The sequence below is a fragment of the Rhinichthys klamathensis genome, unplaced genomic scaffold, assembly GCF_029890125.1.
Source record: "Rhinichthys klamathensis goyatoka isolate OS25496 unplaced genomic scaffold, OSU_Roscu_1.1 h1tg000181l_1, whole genome shotgun sequence".
Classification (NCBI taxonomy): domain Eukaryota; kingdom Metazoa; phylum Chordata; class Actinopteri; order Cypriniformes; family Leuciscidae; genus Rhinichthys; species Rhinichthys klamathensis.
The window spans coordinates 3,362,541-3,376,957 of NW_026606709.1; the positions used below are offsets into that span (position 1 = coordinate 3,362,541).

Here is a 14,417-nt window from a genome sequence, read left to right on the forward strand (position 1 = left end):
TTTTTCCCCCGGCCCATTAATGCGTCAGCTTAATTCTCTTTCTTTTCATGCATAAAGGACAGATTTGTCCACTGTGGACTTCTGACAAACCTCTTCTCTCATAATGTCCTGACAGGTACCCGTGATTGATGACACCTTTAATGACTAAGCAACAGAGGGATTTACTGTCCTATTAATGCTTTATTAAAATGCATTACACCTGTGCAAGAGTGGCTTGTTTCAAAGAAATGAATCTTGGGTCTGAAATGAAAACTGAAATTAATCAACGTGTGACATTTACTTAAAGGGAAATTTTGGACAAAATTTTGGACATTTTGTCCTCGTGTAGTAGCACTGATTTGTATGTTAATGCTGTAGTAAGGATATTTTTTAATTTCTTTTACACAGAAATACTCTCTATTACTTGTCAAATAATAGCTTAAACTCACCATACTTCATAAAACGTATTAGAAATGAATCTATAATTATATATATTCACAGTCCTTGCAACCTTCACAAGAGGCTATTATATTTTGCATTCTATGAAACTGTATTGTATTACTAAAAGTGCTTTATAAATAGAATAGACTAGACTAGACTAGAATAGAATAGAATAGAATAGAATAGAATAGAATAGAATAGAATAGAATAGAATATTAAAATGCTCGGTTATCATGTTCCACATTTATAAGGGTAAATATTAACTGTTGGTCATTCATGTTTTTCATAATGATACTTATTTTCAACAGTTGGCCCATAAATGTTTTTTTATTATTATTATAGTGGAAAAAGGTTTGTGGTAAAATGTATTAAATACAAAGTGGCATTTCAAACATTGGTTATAAATAATATGTTGTGTGCATTATAACATGTTACATGGCAACATATTGATAATCCATACTAAAAAAAAATCTTATTTTAATATATATATATATATATATATATATATATATATATATATATATATATATATATATATATATATATATATATATATATATATAGCCTATATAACATACAAAATTAAACAGAATTTATAGTTCCTGAATGCTTTGAAAGTTGTTGAATGATATGAATATATATATTATAATCTTAAATGTTTCTTAAAATTGCCTAATAAAATTGAATTCTAAAATGAATAATTTAGTGTAATATTATATATAATATATTATACAGTAATTCTATTCCCATATTTATAGGACAGTTCATAAAATATTCCTAAATAAATACTCCAATAGTGTTCTATTTTATTAAAAATACAATGGGAGGGAAATAAGCTTTTATTATGAAAAATGAAAACGCGCTTCCTGACATCGTCATGAAGCGTCACTAACCTGCTGAATTGTTTTTCTGCAGTGTGCGGTCGTCTGACACACAATGAGCAGCTGAAGTTACAGCGAGCATAAAGAACAAGTTTAAGTCAAGTACACTGGAGTGAGTTTGAATGATTTAAACCTGTAATTCTGTTTATATAAGACGAGGGTGAACCATGTTGTTGTTGTTATGTTAACTGATCATCTGTCTGTCTGTTCCAACAGCATGTCAGACCCTAAAACAGCTGGAGCTGATGCTGGATCAGTGGTGTCAGACCCTCAACACTCCCAAAAGCTTTTAAGGGTCCTTCTGTCTTTAAGACAAGATGATTGTTTTCAAGATGCAGTGCTGGTTTTGGAAGGTGAACAGATTCCTGTTCAGAAAAACATTCTGGCTGCTGCTAGCCCATACATCAGGTATGAGAATAAGCTTGAAACTAGGATACATTTGCATGAAATGAGATCAGATCAGATCAGTAGAGCTGGTATGTTTGCTCAGACATGTAACAGACCCTTGAGCAATGTGTCATATGGGTGTGCCACACAGCCCCACCTTGCCTGTTGCATGGGTCAATTAAAGCAATACTTCACCCAAAAAAAACAGAAGAGAAATGTCATTTGCACACCCTCATTTCAACTACCAGCAAGTAAGACTTCTGCTGAACTTGAAAGGGGAGATTTTGATAAATATCCCGCACAGTCTTTTTTAAAACTAAACACGACTAAACACCCAGAAGGACACAAAATCACAAGAATGGTAAAACAAGAATGGTAAAAAGGGTTATGTATTATTATTTATTTTTTGTAGCTTTTCTTGGAACATCCATGTGATTTTATGAACGTGCCAATATTAATTTAGTACTAAAATAATGAAAACTATTAACTAAAACCTAATAATAACTATATAGACATATTTTAAAAAAATTATAATAAAAATGACTAAAACGCATGACAAAATAACTAAAACTATATCTAAAATTAAAACAGAAAATATAAAAGTAAAATCTAATTCAAAATATTAACAAAAACTATAATGATATATCAATGATAATATTACTAGGCTACTATGAACTTTGAGATCCATGAATTATTCGATTCATGAACTTTTCATTTGAAGCCATTTTTTCAAGGTCCCTTTTCTCATATTGGATCCACATTTTTTTGTCCGTTGACAATTCTGTTACAAAATTTTAAAAAAAATTCTGTCATATTTTAAAAGAACATTTTAATATAAGCAAATAGTTTAACAAGATCAAAAAAACTAATCAGCCAAAACTGGAAAATTTGTGAAACCTCTGTTGGGCATTTGATGGAGTGCAACTCTCCAAGATATTAAGTCGGTCCTTTTATTAGATCCACAGTGAATGAACTCATGTTGCTACATGTTTGCAGGACCAAATTAAATTACAACCCACCTAAGGAGGATGGATCTGTATACAAAATCGAGTTGCAAGGGATCTCGATCACGACCATGAAGCAAATATTGGACTACATTTTCAGTGGGGAGGTAATTATATTACTTTACTTATACTATATGCATGTTACCAGTCATTAAATACCTGAAGTTTTACAATTAGGATTTCTAGGCCTGGAAAAGTCTTATTAAAACTTAAAAACTTATTTTAGATTTTATGGCAGATTTCTCATTTGAGTGCCATTACTTTGAAAGGATTTTTAAAAATCATTATAAAACAGTTAATTACTTTAGAATCAATTATAAGTACAAGCAACTGGAAAGGTTATGGAAAAGTAATAGAAATTCATTAGTAGGGTTAATTTCGTTAACTAAAACTTTTTTCCATGATTAAGACAATACAAAAAAAAAACATCATTGTTGATGAAAAAAAAGGCAAGAATAAAATGTAGTTACAAATAAAATAAAAACTTAAACAAAATCTTTATATTTTCTTCAACAAAAAAGTGCAGAAATGATATTTTAAGGAATTAAAAGCCTCTATGAGCTTTCATGCTTAGGGTTGCCTGATGTCAAGTGACATAATTGTGATCATCAGTTTAACCATTATACCCCATGACTTATTTATGATAACATTTTCATTGACTAAAACTAGACCAAATTTCCCAGACTTTTAGACAACTAAAACTTGACTACACAAAATACTGGATGCTGTAGGTTGACTAAATATGATAAAAGCTAAAAAAGTAACTTTGACATGGGACTAAGACTAACAAAAAAAAAAAAAAAGACAAAATTAACACTATTCATTAGTTAAAAGCTGTGGGAAAACTGTATATAAATTATTAATGTATGTCACAAACTATTGGATTTCCATTGTCATATTGTCAATGCTTCTCTAGCTGGCTGATTGTTGAGATTGTTGTCAATACTTTTCTCTTTTCTAGATTACTCTAAGTGAAGACACTATCCAGGATGTGGTCCAGGCTGCTGATCTTCTTCTCCTCACTGATCTTAAATCTCTGTGCTGTCAGTTCCTGGAAAGCTGCATTACTGCAGAGAACTGCATCGGCATTCGGGTCTTCTCTTTGCATTACTGCCTGCACCACGTCTACCACGTGGCCACAGAGTTCCTGCAGACGCATTTTCGAGACGTGGCCAACACAGATGAGTTCCTGGAGCAGCCGCCCGATCGCCTGTGTGAGCTGCTGTCCATAGAGAAGCTCAACGTGGGGAATGAAAAGCATGTGCTGGAGGCCGTGGTCCGCTGGCTCGACCATGACATTGAAGCTCGGCGAGTGAGTGGATCGGTTGTTTCTGGAGAGTTCCATGCACATGTTCCATGTTTGTCTATGCACAGGCATAGACAAACTTTAAACATAAATAAATACTTAATTAATTATTTAATCATTTTCATTCATATATATATATATATATATATATATATATATATGTGTGTGTATATATATATATATATATATATATTGGAAAGTAAGTTACTAATGCTGAATTTATGGATTTATTATTGTAAATGAGAATCATATTTAGGTCATGATTGTCAGTTGTTTGTGAATTAAATCTGCTGTAAAATGGCAAGCTGTTTAAGCCCACAGTATGATATAGATTTAGAAAAATGTAAGTGTCAACACACAAAAGTTTATATATATATATACACTCACCTAAAGGATTATTAGGAACACCTGTTTAATTTCTCATTAATGCAATTATCTAATCAACCAATCACATGGCAGTTGCTTCAATGCATTTGGGGGTGTGGTCCTGGTCAAGACAATCTCCTGAACTCCAAACTGAATGTCAGAATAGGAAAGAAAGGTGATTTAAGCAATTTTGAGCGTGGCATGGTTGTTGGTGCCAGACGGGCCGGTCTGAGTATTTCACAATCTGCTCAGTTACTGGGATTTTCACGCACAACCATTTCTAGGGTTTACAGAGAATGGTGTGAAAAGGGAAAAACATCCAGTATGCGGCAGTCCTGTGGGCGAAAATGCCTTGTTGATGCTAGAGGTCAGAGGAGAATGGGCCGACTGATTCAAGCTGATAGAAGGGCAACTTTGACTGAAATAACCACTCGTTACAACCGAGGTATGCAGCAAAGCATTTGTGAAGCCACAACACGCACAACCTTGAGGCGGATGGGCTACAACAGCAGAAGACCCCACCGGGTACCACTCATCTTCACTACAAATAGGAAAAAGAGGCTACAATTTGCAAGAGCTCACCAAAATTGGACAGTTGAAGACTGGAAAAATGTTGCCTGGTCTGATGAGTCTCGATTTCTGTTGAGACATTCAGATGGTAGAGTCAGAATTTGGCGTAAACAGAATGAGAACATGGATCCATCATGCCTTGTTACCACTGTGCAGGCTGGTGGTGGTGGTGTAATGGTGTGGGGGATGTTTTCTTGGCACACTTTAGGCCCCTTAGTGCCAATTGGGCATCGTTTAAATGCCACGGCCTACCTGAGCATTGTTTCTGATCATGTCCATCCCTTTATGGCCACCATGTACCCATCCTCTGATGGCTACTTCCAGCAGGATAATGCACCATGTCACAAAGCTCGAATCATTTCAAATTGGTTTCTTGAACATGACAATGAGTTCACTGTACTAAAATGGCCCCCACAGTCACCAGATCTCAACCCATTAGAGCATCTTTGGGATGTGGTGGAACGGGAGCTTCGTGCCCTGGATGTGCATCCCACAAATCTCCATCAACTGCAAGATGCTATCCTATGAATATGGGCCAACATTTCTAAAGAATGCTTTTAGCACCTTGTTGAATCAATGCCACGTAGAATTAAGGCAGTTCTGAAGGCGAAAGGGGGTCAAACACAGTATTAGTATGATGTTCCTAATAATCCTTTAGGTGAGTGTATATTTGCATTCAGGTCAGATCTACATGTATTAATTAATTAATTCATTATTTTTAATCATAATTAGATATTATAGCGTTATGATTAAAAATAATCTCATTATGATTGAAAATAATGAATCAATTAATACATTTAGACCGGAATACCGATGATAATTACAATATAAAAGTATATTTTTAAAAAACATACAGCAGTTATTTGTAGGGATGTACCGATATGAAAATTTTGGCCGATACGATAACCGATAATTCTTTATATTTGAAAGCCGATAACCGATATATTGGCCAATAAATCTAATTCCAAATTTTGAAATCATTTTTGAGAGCCTGATTACAAAAACAAAAGTCTCACCATTTAAAGCCATGTCCGAAGCACACAATTATACTGATGTTCTCATAACTTTATGTTGCCTATATGTCAGACTTGCACTGCTCATGTTGCACTGAACCGTATTTTCCTGTTTTGAAGTGATTCCAATCATATTTCAAGCAATTCAAAACCATCATGGCGAACAGTGTGCATCTGAAGTGTCTCAGCTAAAGGCAATAGTCCCTCATTTTTACCGATATGGTGACTGATATATCGTGCATCCCTATTTATTTAAAATAGAAATGTTTTGTAACATTATAAAAAAAAATTATTGTCATTTTTGATCAATTTATTTAAATACATCTTTGCTGAATAAAAGTATTAATTTATTTACAAAAACAATCTTACTGACCCCAAACCTTTGGATGGTATTATTTGTTCGTTTGTTTGTTTTTATTCAGTCCTGTTTAAATAGGATGCCTTTTTTTTCCAGGTCCATATGAAAGAAGTGATGTCTGCGGTCTGGGTTCAAGGCCTGGACCAGTGCTACCTCCAGGAGCAGATGCTCGGAGACTCCCTGATGAGGGAGGTCATAAGGAATTGTTGTATGGACTCGCTGCGAGGAGCAATGCAGCACGGGGAGGCGCTGCTTGCTGCATTTAAACCCCGTGGCTACTCCGAGTGTATCGTCACAGTAGGCGGTGAGGAGAGGACGTGAGTATGAACATGCTTTAAAAATAAAACTAGATCATGAGATTATGCAAGGATAGGTTTGTAAGAAGTTTTCCCCCTGAATCCCTTTGTGTTTCTGATGTAGCTCTCGGAAGCCCACGGCAGCGGCTCGCTGCATGTGTCCACTTTATGACCGAAACAGGCAGCTCTGGATTGACCTGAAGCCAATGAATGAGAGGCGAATTGGTCACGGGGTTGTGTCAGCAGGTTTGTACTAGCTCAGCGTTGTGAGGGAATAGAGCTTACACTGTTCTGTTATTTGTTTAGTTATTTAGTTTTAGTTATCGGAACTCTTAAGACTTATGATTATGAATAATGACACAATTGTAAACAAAATATTCCTGTGATCTATACTACTATTTAAAAGTTTGGGGTCAGTGGTAAGTTTTTTATTTGTTTGTTTGTTTGTTTATTTATTTTTAAATAAATGGATACTTTTATTCAGCAGGGATGCATTAAATTGACCAAAAGTGACAGTAAAGACATTTATATTGATACAAAATCAAATAAATGCTGTTTTGTTTTACTTTCTGTTCATCAGAAAAATGCATCACTGGTTTCACAAAAATATTAAGCAGCACAAACTGTTTCAAAAATGATGATAATAATAAGAAATGTTTTTGAATGACTTTTGAAGGATCATGTGACACTGAAGACTCTGGAGTAATGGCTGCTGGAAATTCAGCTTTGAAATGACAGGTTTTGACTGTATTTTTGATCAATTAAAAGCAGTCTTTGTCAACATAAGAGACTTCTTTTAAAAATTCATTTTCAGTCATTTTCAGTCATTAACTTATACAGACGAAATAAACCCCATAGCTTAAATGTTCCTGATTCCGTCTGCTATTTGTTGTAGCATACAGTCTGGAAAAGATGTAGAACACCCTTGTGTCTTGTGTTTAGTGCATCCACAGCAATATAAATCCATCATATGCTCTCCTTAGCATTTTCAAAAAAATAAAACTGTAAATGGTATTAGAATGGTATTAGGTATTAGACTTCTGACTTGTTTCGCAGAGTTCATCCCGAGGATTATTATGCTTCTATTACTTACATATATAATAACTGTTAGTACTTATATATAATTAACTGATAGTCTGCCTGTCCAAACAGAGGGGTTCCTGTTTGCAGTAGGAGGAATGGATGAGAATAAAACTGTCTTGAGCAGTGGAGAGAAATATGACCCAGAGACCAACAGCTGGACCCAAATCCCACCAATGATGCAGGTATTCCTCTTAGAGATATGCTCCATTATTGACTAGTTGGTGGGTTGTCTGAACGCCTAGTTATGTAGTCTGTCTTATGGAAACCCTGTATTAGGCTCATTTATAGTGTGTTCTTCCATTCAAAAAAGGTACTGAGCACAACAGAATTAAACAGAATGTCTTAAGACATGTTTTTACTATTTACATACTTACATTTCTGAATGAATTACTTATCCTCCCATGAAGCATTGTGAATTATGTAAGTGATTAAAAAAACAAAGGGCAATGAAAAAGCAATGGCATTGCTTGTGATGTTCCTCATTTGCAAGTCGCTGTGGATAACAGTGTCTAGTAAATGGGGAAAATTGAATGGCAATGCTACTTTTGGACTAGTAAATTAACCAGCATAGTTTATTTCAGATATTTAAAGATAAATATCCAATTTAAATAAAGGAACCTGTTTACTGATTTCAACTGGTTGAAAATGCTCTATATAACATAATCACATCTTAAAACATGCACTAATGCTTAATTTTTCTCTATATCCTAATAATTTGTTAACAACGTGTATTCTTTACTTCGATGAGCTCATTGTTTCTGCCTTAAATTAATGCATAAATTAACACATTGATAGATAATTGTGTGATTTGTATATACATAATCTATAACATGCATTTTCTGTAAAGCTGCTTTGAAACGATATGTATTGCGCTATACAAATAAATGTGAATTCAGGGTTCCTACTCCGTTTGGAAAAGTACGGAATTTGATTTGAGTAATTTTCAGGTCTGGAAAAGTATGGAAAAAAAGTGTAAAAAAATATTTGTGTTTCCAGACTATTGACCCTATTCAGTTTTCTAAAATAAATAAAAATAATTCTAAAAAATAAATGTTGGCCTATCACACTGGCTTAAAAATATAAATTTCTCTATTTTAATCTATTCTCATTTTTATGATCCAACCTATTTAATTCTTAAATCCAAAGAATTGATTTTAGTCTATGCTGTTTTCAGGTGATGAATAGTAAATCGCAATAAGCTTTGAGCTTTGTTACTTTTGATATGAAACAAAGTCTCAGCTTTCAAACGAAGCAAACAGTTGAGAAAGAAAGAGCATGTGTAACAATAAAATGGATCCGTTCGTCAGGTCTTAAAGTTACAGCAGCCTAATATACCTGCTGCCAAATTATGGGATAATATTTAAAATATCTATATGCCAGTTTTTTCCACATGGTATCGATGTTAAAATTGTGGCCAGTAAAAATGCTGAGTGGCTGTAACTTTGGAAAACCACTACAACCTGTAATAATATAGAAATGTACCAACTGGGGTTCCCTGTATAGTATAGTTTTTTTTTTTTTTTTTTTTTTGACATGTACTGTTCCTGATACCACATTTACAGTATCAAAGTCATGCATCATAGGTGAATATATGCAGGTTATAAAGCTTTTTAGGTTTCTTCTCATCATGTAAGCTCATGTTATCACTTTGAGAAAACAATGAAAAACAGAGAAATTAAAAATATTTACAGATGACTGTACTATTTACTTTGAATAAAGCTGTGTGAACCATTTATGTTAAATATGGTCTAAAAATAGTTTGTAAGGAGATATGGAAATTTGAGTCGGGAAAAGTATGGCATTTTGAAATGAAAAATGTATAGGAACCCTGAGAATTGAAAGATCATTATGATGCCATTCTTACAAGGAACCACTAGGTGTCAGTATTGTAATATTGTATTTTCTTTTCTGCCCAGGCCAGACAGCACTTCGCCATGGCGGAGCTGGATGGGATGATCTATGTTTTGGGTGGAGAGAACGAGGACACTGAGGTCCTTCTCACGATGGAGGTGTTTGACCCCCATTGTAACATCTGGAGAACACAACCAAAAATGACCACAGTGCGCAAGGTGAGATTTAGCTACTTTTTTTATTGCACAAATCCACACACTGCAATACTCATGTTTCTCATACTTTTGCCTCTCTATTCCTCAGTTTGGTAGCTGTGCCACCATGAAAAAGAGACTGTACGTGATGGGCGGCGGATCGTACGGGAAGATTTATGACTCTGTGGAGTGTTACGACCCCAAAACCCAACAGTGGACAACAGTCTGCCCTCTTAAGGAGAGGAGGTAATGAGTACACAAGGTTTACTATTATCTATCAGAAAACACTTGCTTATTTATCTGTTCATGTAATATGGCAATAATTGTATTCATGATCAACAAGTTAACATGATAAAGTCACTATGAAATCAAAATTAACTGTTTTTTATGGAATATTGCCACATTTATTAGCTATAAATGGCTTATCCGTGCAGATTCATATGCCCTTGTCATCTAGAGCCAGTCATATGCAAAAGTATTTGCCCTTGTGACGTCACAGATCCTGCTATATCAAAATGAGCAGTTTTTGGAACTTGATTAAATAAATTCTTTATAATGAGGGGGACTTTTTAAGCTATGAAACTTATGGGATGATTTAATGGTACAAAGACCTCTTATATGTCAAAAGATCAAGGCAAATGTGATTTCTCATGTCATGACCACTTTAACATTTTGTGTAAGGGTCTGTATTTTTATATAACACCAAGTGTTTCACTGTGCCCTAGCAATTTGTTACAAAACATTGATTCAACTGTAAAAGAGGGTGATGTAATTTTTATTACATTTAGGTAACCAGGGTTTCACAAAGCAGAAACTGGAAAAGCAGAAACAGCAGAAATATCATTCAGCATAACTTGGCCCCATGCATTCAATATGCACAAATGCTGGATGCTCAAAGCAGTATGCTTTATAGATGTGCATTTAGAGAGTGAGCATGTGTTAAGTTAGAGAATGTGTTTCCCATCCTGTGTATGACGCAGAGAAATGTCATAAGTTAAACAGATTACATTTTAAAAGGCAAAGACAGCACATTTTCAAAAGGGTCTAACAACTATGAAAACTGAGAGACGCCCTACGATCTGTGATGTCTTACAGATGTGTCTTTAGTACAATAGTAGTCAAGGGACCTATCAGTCTAACCCATATAACTGGGAACACTTGATCACCATCTGGAGGAACATAAATAGTCATTTTTCTTGGTGTTCTTGTCTTGTTTGGAGTATAATTTTGTCCATAGCTCTGTTCTCTGTTACACAACCTAATGGGCTGCCTAGTGCCTTCTAAGCCAGCATCCGAACCGTCACGAAACCTCATAAGTAACTGATTTGGGACTCTGCATTGGCAGTAACTCTGCATGTAGCACTTGGCAAAGAACACTTGATTTACAATTGATTTCAATAGAGTTTGATTTTAACTTGTCGCTATTGGGAACCCATTGGGGTCAGTAAGATATTTAAATTTTTTAAAGAAATTAATACTTTTATTCTGGAGGGATGCATTAAACTGATCAAAAGTGACAGTAAAGACATCTGCAATTTTACACAAAAAAATATGCCATTCATCTTAGAATCTTAGAACCTTACCATTCATCAAAGAATCCTGAAAAAAAATCACTGTTTTCAAAAGTGTTAATAATGTTTTTTGAATAGCAAATCAGCATATTAGAATGAATTCTGAAGGATCATGTGACACTGAAGACTGGATGAATGACTGCTGAAAATGTAGCTTTGCCATCACAAGAATAAATTGCATTATGGAATATCTTACAATAGAAAAGTTATTTTACATTTTAATAATATTTCACAATATTTCTGTTTTTACTGTATTTTGACCAAATAAATGCAGCTTTTGTGAACATTTTACACTAAGCTATATTCTTAGCGCAAGGTATCTTTTACGGATCTTTGCTAATTGACAGTGTGATTTGTGCACTATTCTTTGTTGAGAACATGTCTGCTAAAAAATGCAGTATTTTTAAACTTGGTTTTCCTCAGATTTGGGGCAGTAGCATGTGGCATTGGACAAGAGCTCTACGTTTTTGGTGGCGTGCGGAACAGAGACGCCGACAATCCTGAGTCCAGTCAGATGACCATCTGCAAGTCTGAGTTCTTCCATGATGAGCTAAAAAGGTGAGCTCTTCAATGCAACACTTATACAGAGCAGGACCAATATGTATTGTGAAAATGAAAGGAAATGTGAATGCTCATGCTTGTCCTCCCTTGCCCTCAGGTGGGTGCTCTTAGATGACCAAAACCTCTGCATACAAGCCACATCATCTTTTGTGTATGGAGCCGTTCCCATTGGTGCCAGTATATATGTGGTTGGAGAACTTGACACTGGTAAGCTGATAAGGACTTATAATCGCACTTTATCCTTTATCTAGGAACGTCTTTTTTTATTCAGATATCTTCAAATTCAGTCCTTGGGAAGGTCAAAAAATGGTGCTGTGATAACTTCTTCATTCAAGCTACAACCACTGCATATTTTAACCTTTTAACATTTCAAGGGCAAAAAAACAGTAAGCACAAGCTACTTTGAAAAGTTACAAGCAACTAATGTATTATAGGTAGGTCAATTAAGTCAAGCTAACCTTTTGATTAAGTAGTTATGTACACAAAACTATTAATGTTATTAAGAAGGCATGATTTTTTGAATCGGGCTTATTGGAGTTAAAACTAAAACATAAATAACATTGAAATGAACGTTTTTATTTTAACGAGTTGTCAAGGAAACATTTATCATTTTCATTTAGTTTAACTTGATGTACTAAAATAACTAAAACTAAAACCGATAATAAAATTAATTAAAAAAAAAAAACATTTATAAAAAAAATTTATAATAGTGTCTAAATTATACTAAAATTCACTGTTTTAAATGACGAATTATGTATCAGAAGAATCAGACCAGTATTTATTTCTCTCCGAATCAATGATAATCAAAAACACACTTAATTCAACAAATGTATTGTATTACAATACAAAGTGCCACTTGTTTGATTTCTGGGAATACTACTGAATAATGAGTCAAATGAATTGAATCTTTTTATAACCAGGGTATTGATATCAACTGCTTAAATTGAACTGATTTGCTTGTTCAGTTATAATGCTCCACACACAATAAAATGTGACAAAAATTTTATTAGAGCAATATTTTGTTTGCAGGCTCCAATTTTGACTATGTCCGGGAGTTCCGCAGAAGTACGGGTACCTGGCACTCCACCAGACCCCTCATGCCCTCTGATCTGAGTAAGATCAGCTGTGCCGCCCTACGCATCGCCAACTGTAAGCTGTTCCGCCTGCAGCTGCATCAGGGACAGTTCCAGATCCGGGTTCCAGCCACATAAACAACCGGCATCCTCACCACTGACTGTATGCCAATCCCCCGTCATCTGCTGGTTTGGAGGAAGGAGGATGCAGGGGATTGTTGGATTACATTGGCTGAGGATGAGGTTTGGTTATAATGTGACAAAGCTTGAATGAATTGTCCTGTTTTTTTTATGTTTGATTCCTTTTCTTAGAGGATCAATTATACATCCTTTTTGGTCCTTTTTTTACATGACTCCAAATCACAGGAAATGTTGTTAAATTAGACGGGACCTGCTCACTATTTTACCTGCTTCTTTTGGATAGTTTACGATGTGTTTTACCTGGCAGTTGTTGTAGCTTGTTATTTGACGCAAACATTTTTGAACATTGGTGAAGGAGGTCAAAATTGCCTATTTTATACCGTCTTAAATGTGGGTTCAGTAAGGGAACAAATCAAGAACTAACCAGGACTTGTGGTATGTTAGTATCAAGCACAATTATGTTGCTAATGTAAGTGTCTCTGTAGCTACTGTACAATCATGTGTTAGATTATTCAAACAATATAAGTCTTAATATTAGACTTTTCAGAGTGATTAATTCATTCTTTTGCTGTTAATTAGATTATTATCGAATTTTAAATGTGCCTTTATGTGCATATACAGTATTTATCATTTTTAAAGTGTATATATATATATATATATATATATATATATATATATATACACACACACACACAATAATATACAAAAATACACCTACAATAAAAAATCATATACCGTGTATGTGTATATATATATATATATATATATATATATATCCTCCTGCATATGTTTGCTAAATGCCTTCTTTCTTTAAAGGCCTCTTTATTAACCTTGTCCAGGACGAATTTCAGTCTTGTTGAACTTCACTGATTAGTAAATTTAATGTTAAATTAGTTCAATGAATGCTGTTAAACATTTAATTAGTCCCAAAAGTTAGCCTTAGTTAATATGCAAATTAAGACGTGTTTTCTGATCGGAGGTTCTTGGACAAGAATATCACAAGTTTACATTTTAGACTAATTCATAAGCTGTTTATTGTCGAAGTAAAACCTGAAGGTGGTGGATCTTTGCCTTTTTATGTGTGATGGTCTTCCTGTCTACTGATCAAATTTTGCCGTTGGTCTTGTATCCTGGGACTCAAAACGCCACAGCATGTCAGAAATAGATGCAAGTTGCTGGTCTCACCCTTATGTGGTGAGATGTATTTTGTGAATGACCTCTGAACTGGCTTTCCTGTCAGTGTGGATGGTTTTGGCATCTGGTGACCCCATTTGTTCTGTGCATGATTCAGCTGCTGCTGTCTGTTCTAATTGAAGGGACGAACATTGCATATTCAGTATTC

At 34.6% G+C, this 14,417-nt stretch overlaps 1 protein-coding gene across 1 annotated transcript; it reads left to right on the forward strand.

The window, feature by feature from the left end:
* The first annotated feature begins 1,293 nt into the window (after nt 1-1,293).
* gan (gigaxonin) lies at nt 1,294-13,627 on the forward strand. The gene is made up of 12 exons (XM_056261292.1): nt 1,294-1,413; nt 1,518-1,709; nt 2,685-2,799; nt 3,654-4,004; nt 6,402-6,622; nt 6,726-6,847; nt 7,754-7,866; nt 9,601-9,753; nt 9,839-9,975; nt 11,724-11,858; nt 11,959-12,068; nt 12,891-13,627. Exons 2-12 carry the CDS (start codon nt 1,519-1,521, stop codon nt 13,070-13,072), a joined length of 1,830 nt encoding a protein of 609 aa, XP_056117267.1. The 5' UTR covers nt 1,294-1,413; nt 1,518; the 3' UTR covers nt 13,073-13,627.
* The last annotated feature ends 790 nt before the right edge of the window (nt 13,628-14,417 follow it).

What these genes read in the sequence shown, in the direction of transcription:
- gan (XM_056261292.1), top strand. Translation starts at nt 1,519, where the DNA reads ATGTCAGACCCTAAAACAGCTGGAGCTGATGCTGGATCAGTGGTGTCA. An exon ending in AAATCCCACCAATGATGCAG is followed by an intron (nt 7,867 to 9,600) that starts GTATTCCTCTTA and finishes TTTTCTGCCCAG; the next exon opens with GCCAGACAGCACTTCGCCAT. An exon ending in AAATGACCACAGTGCGCAAG is followed by an intron (nt 9,754 to 9,838) that starts GTGAGATTTAGC and finishes TCTATTCCTCAG; the next exon opens with TTTGGTAGCTGTGCCACCAT.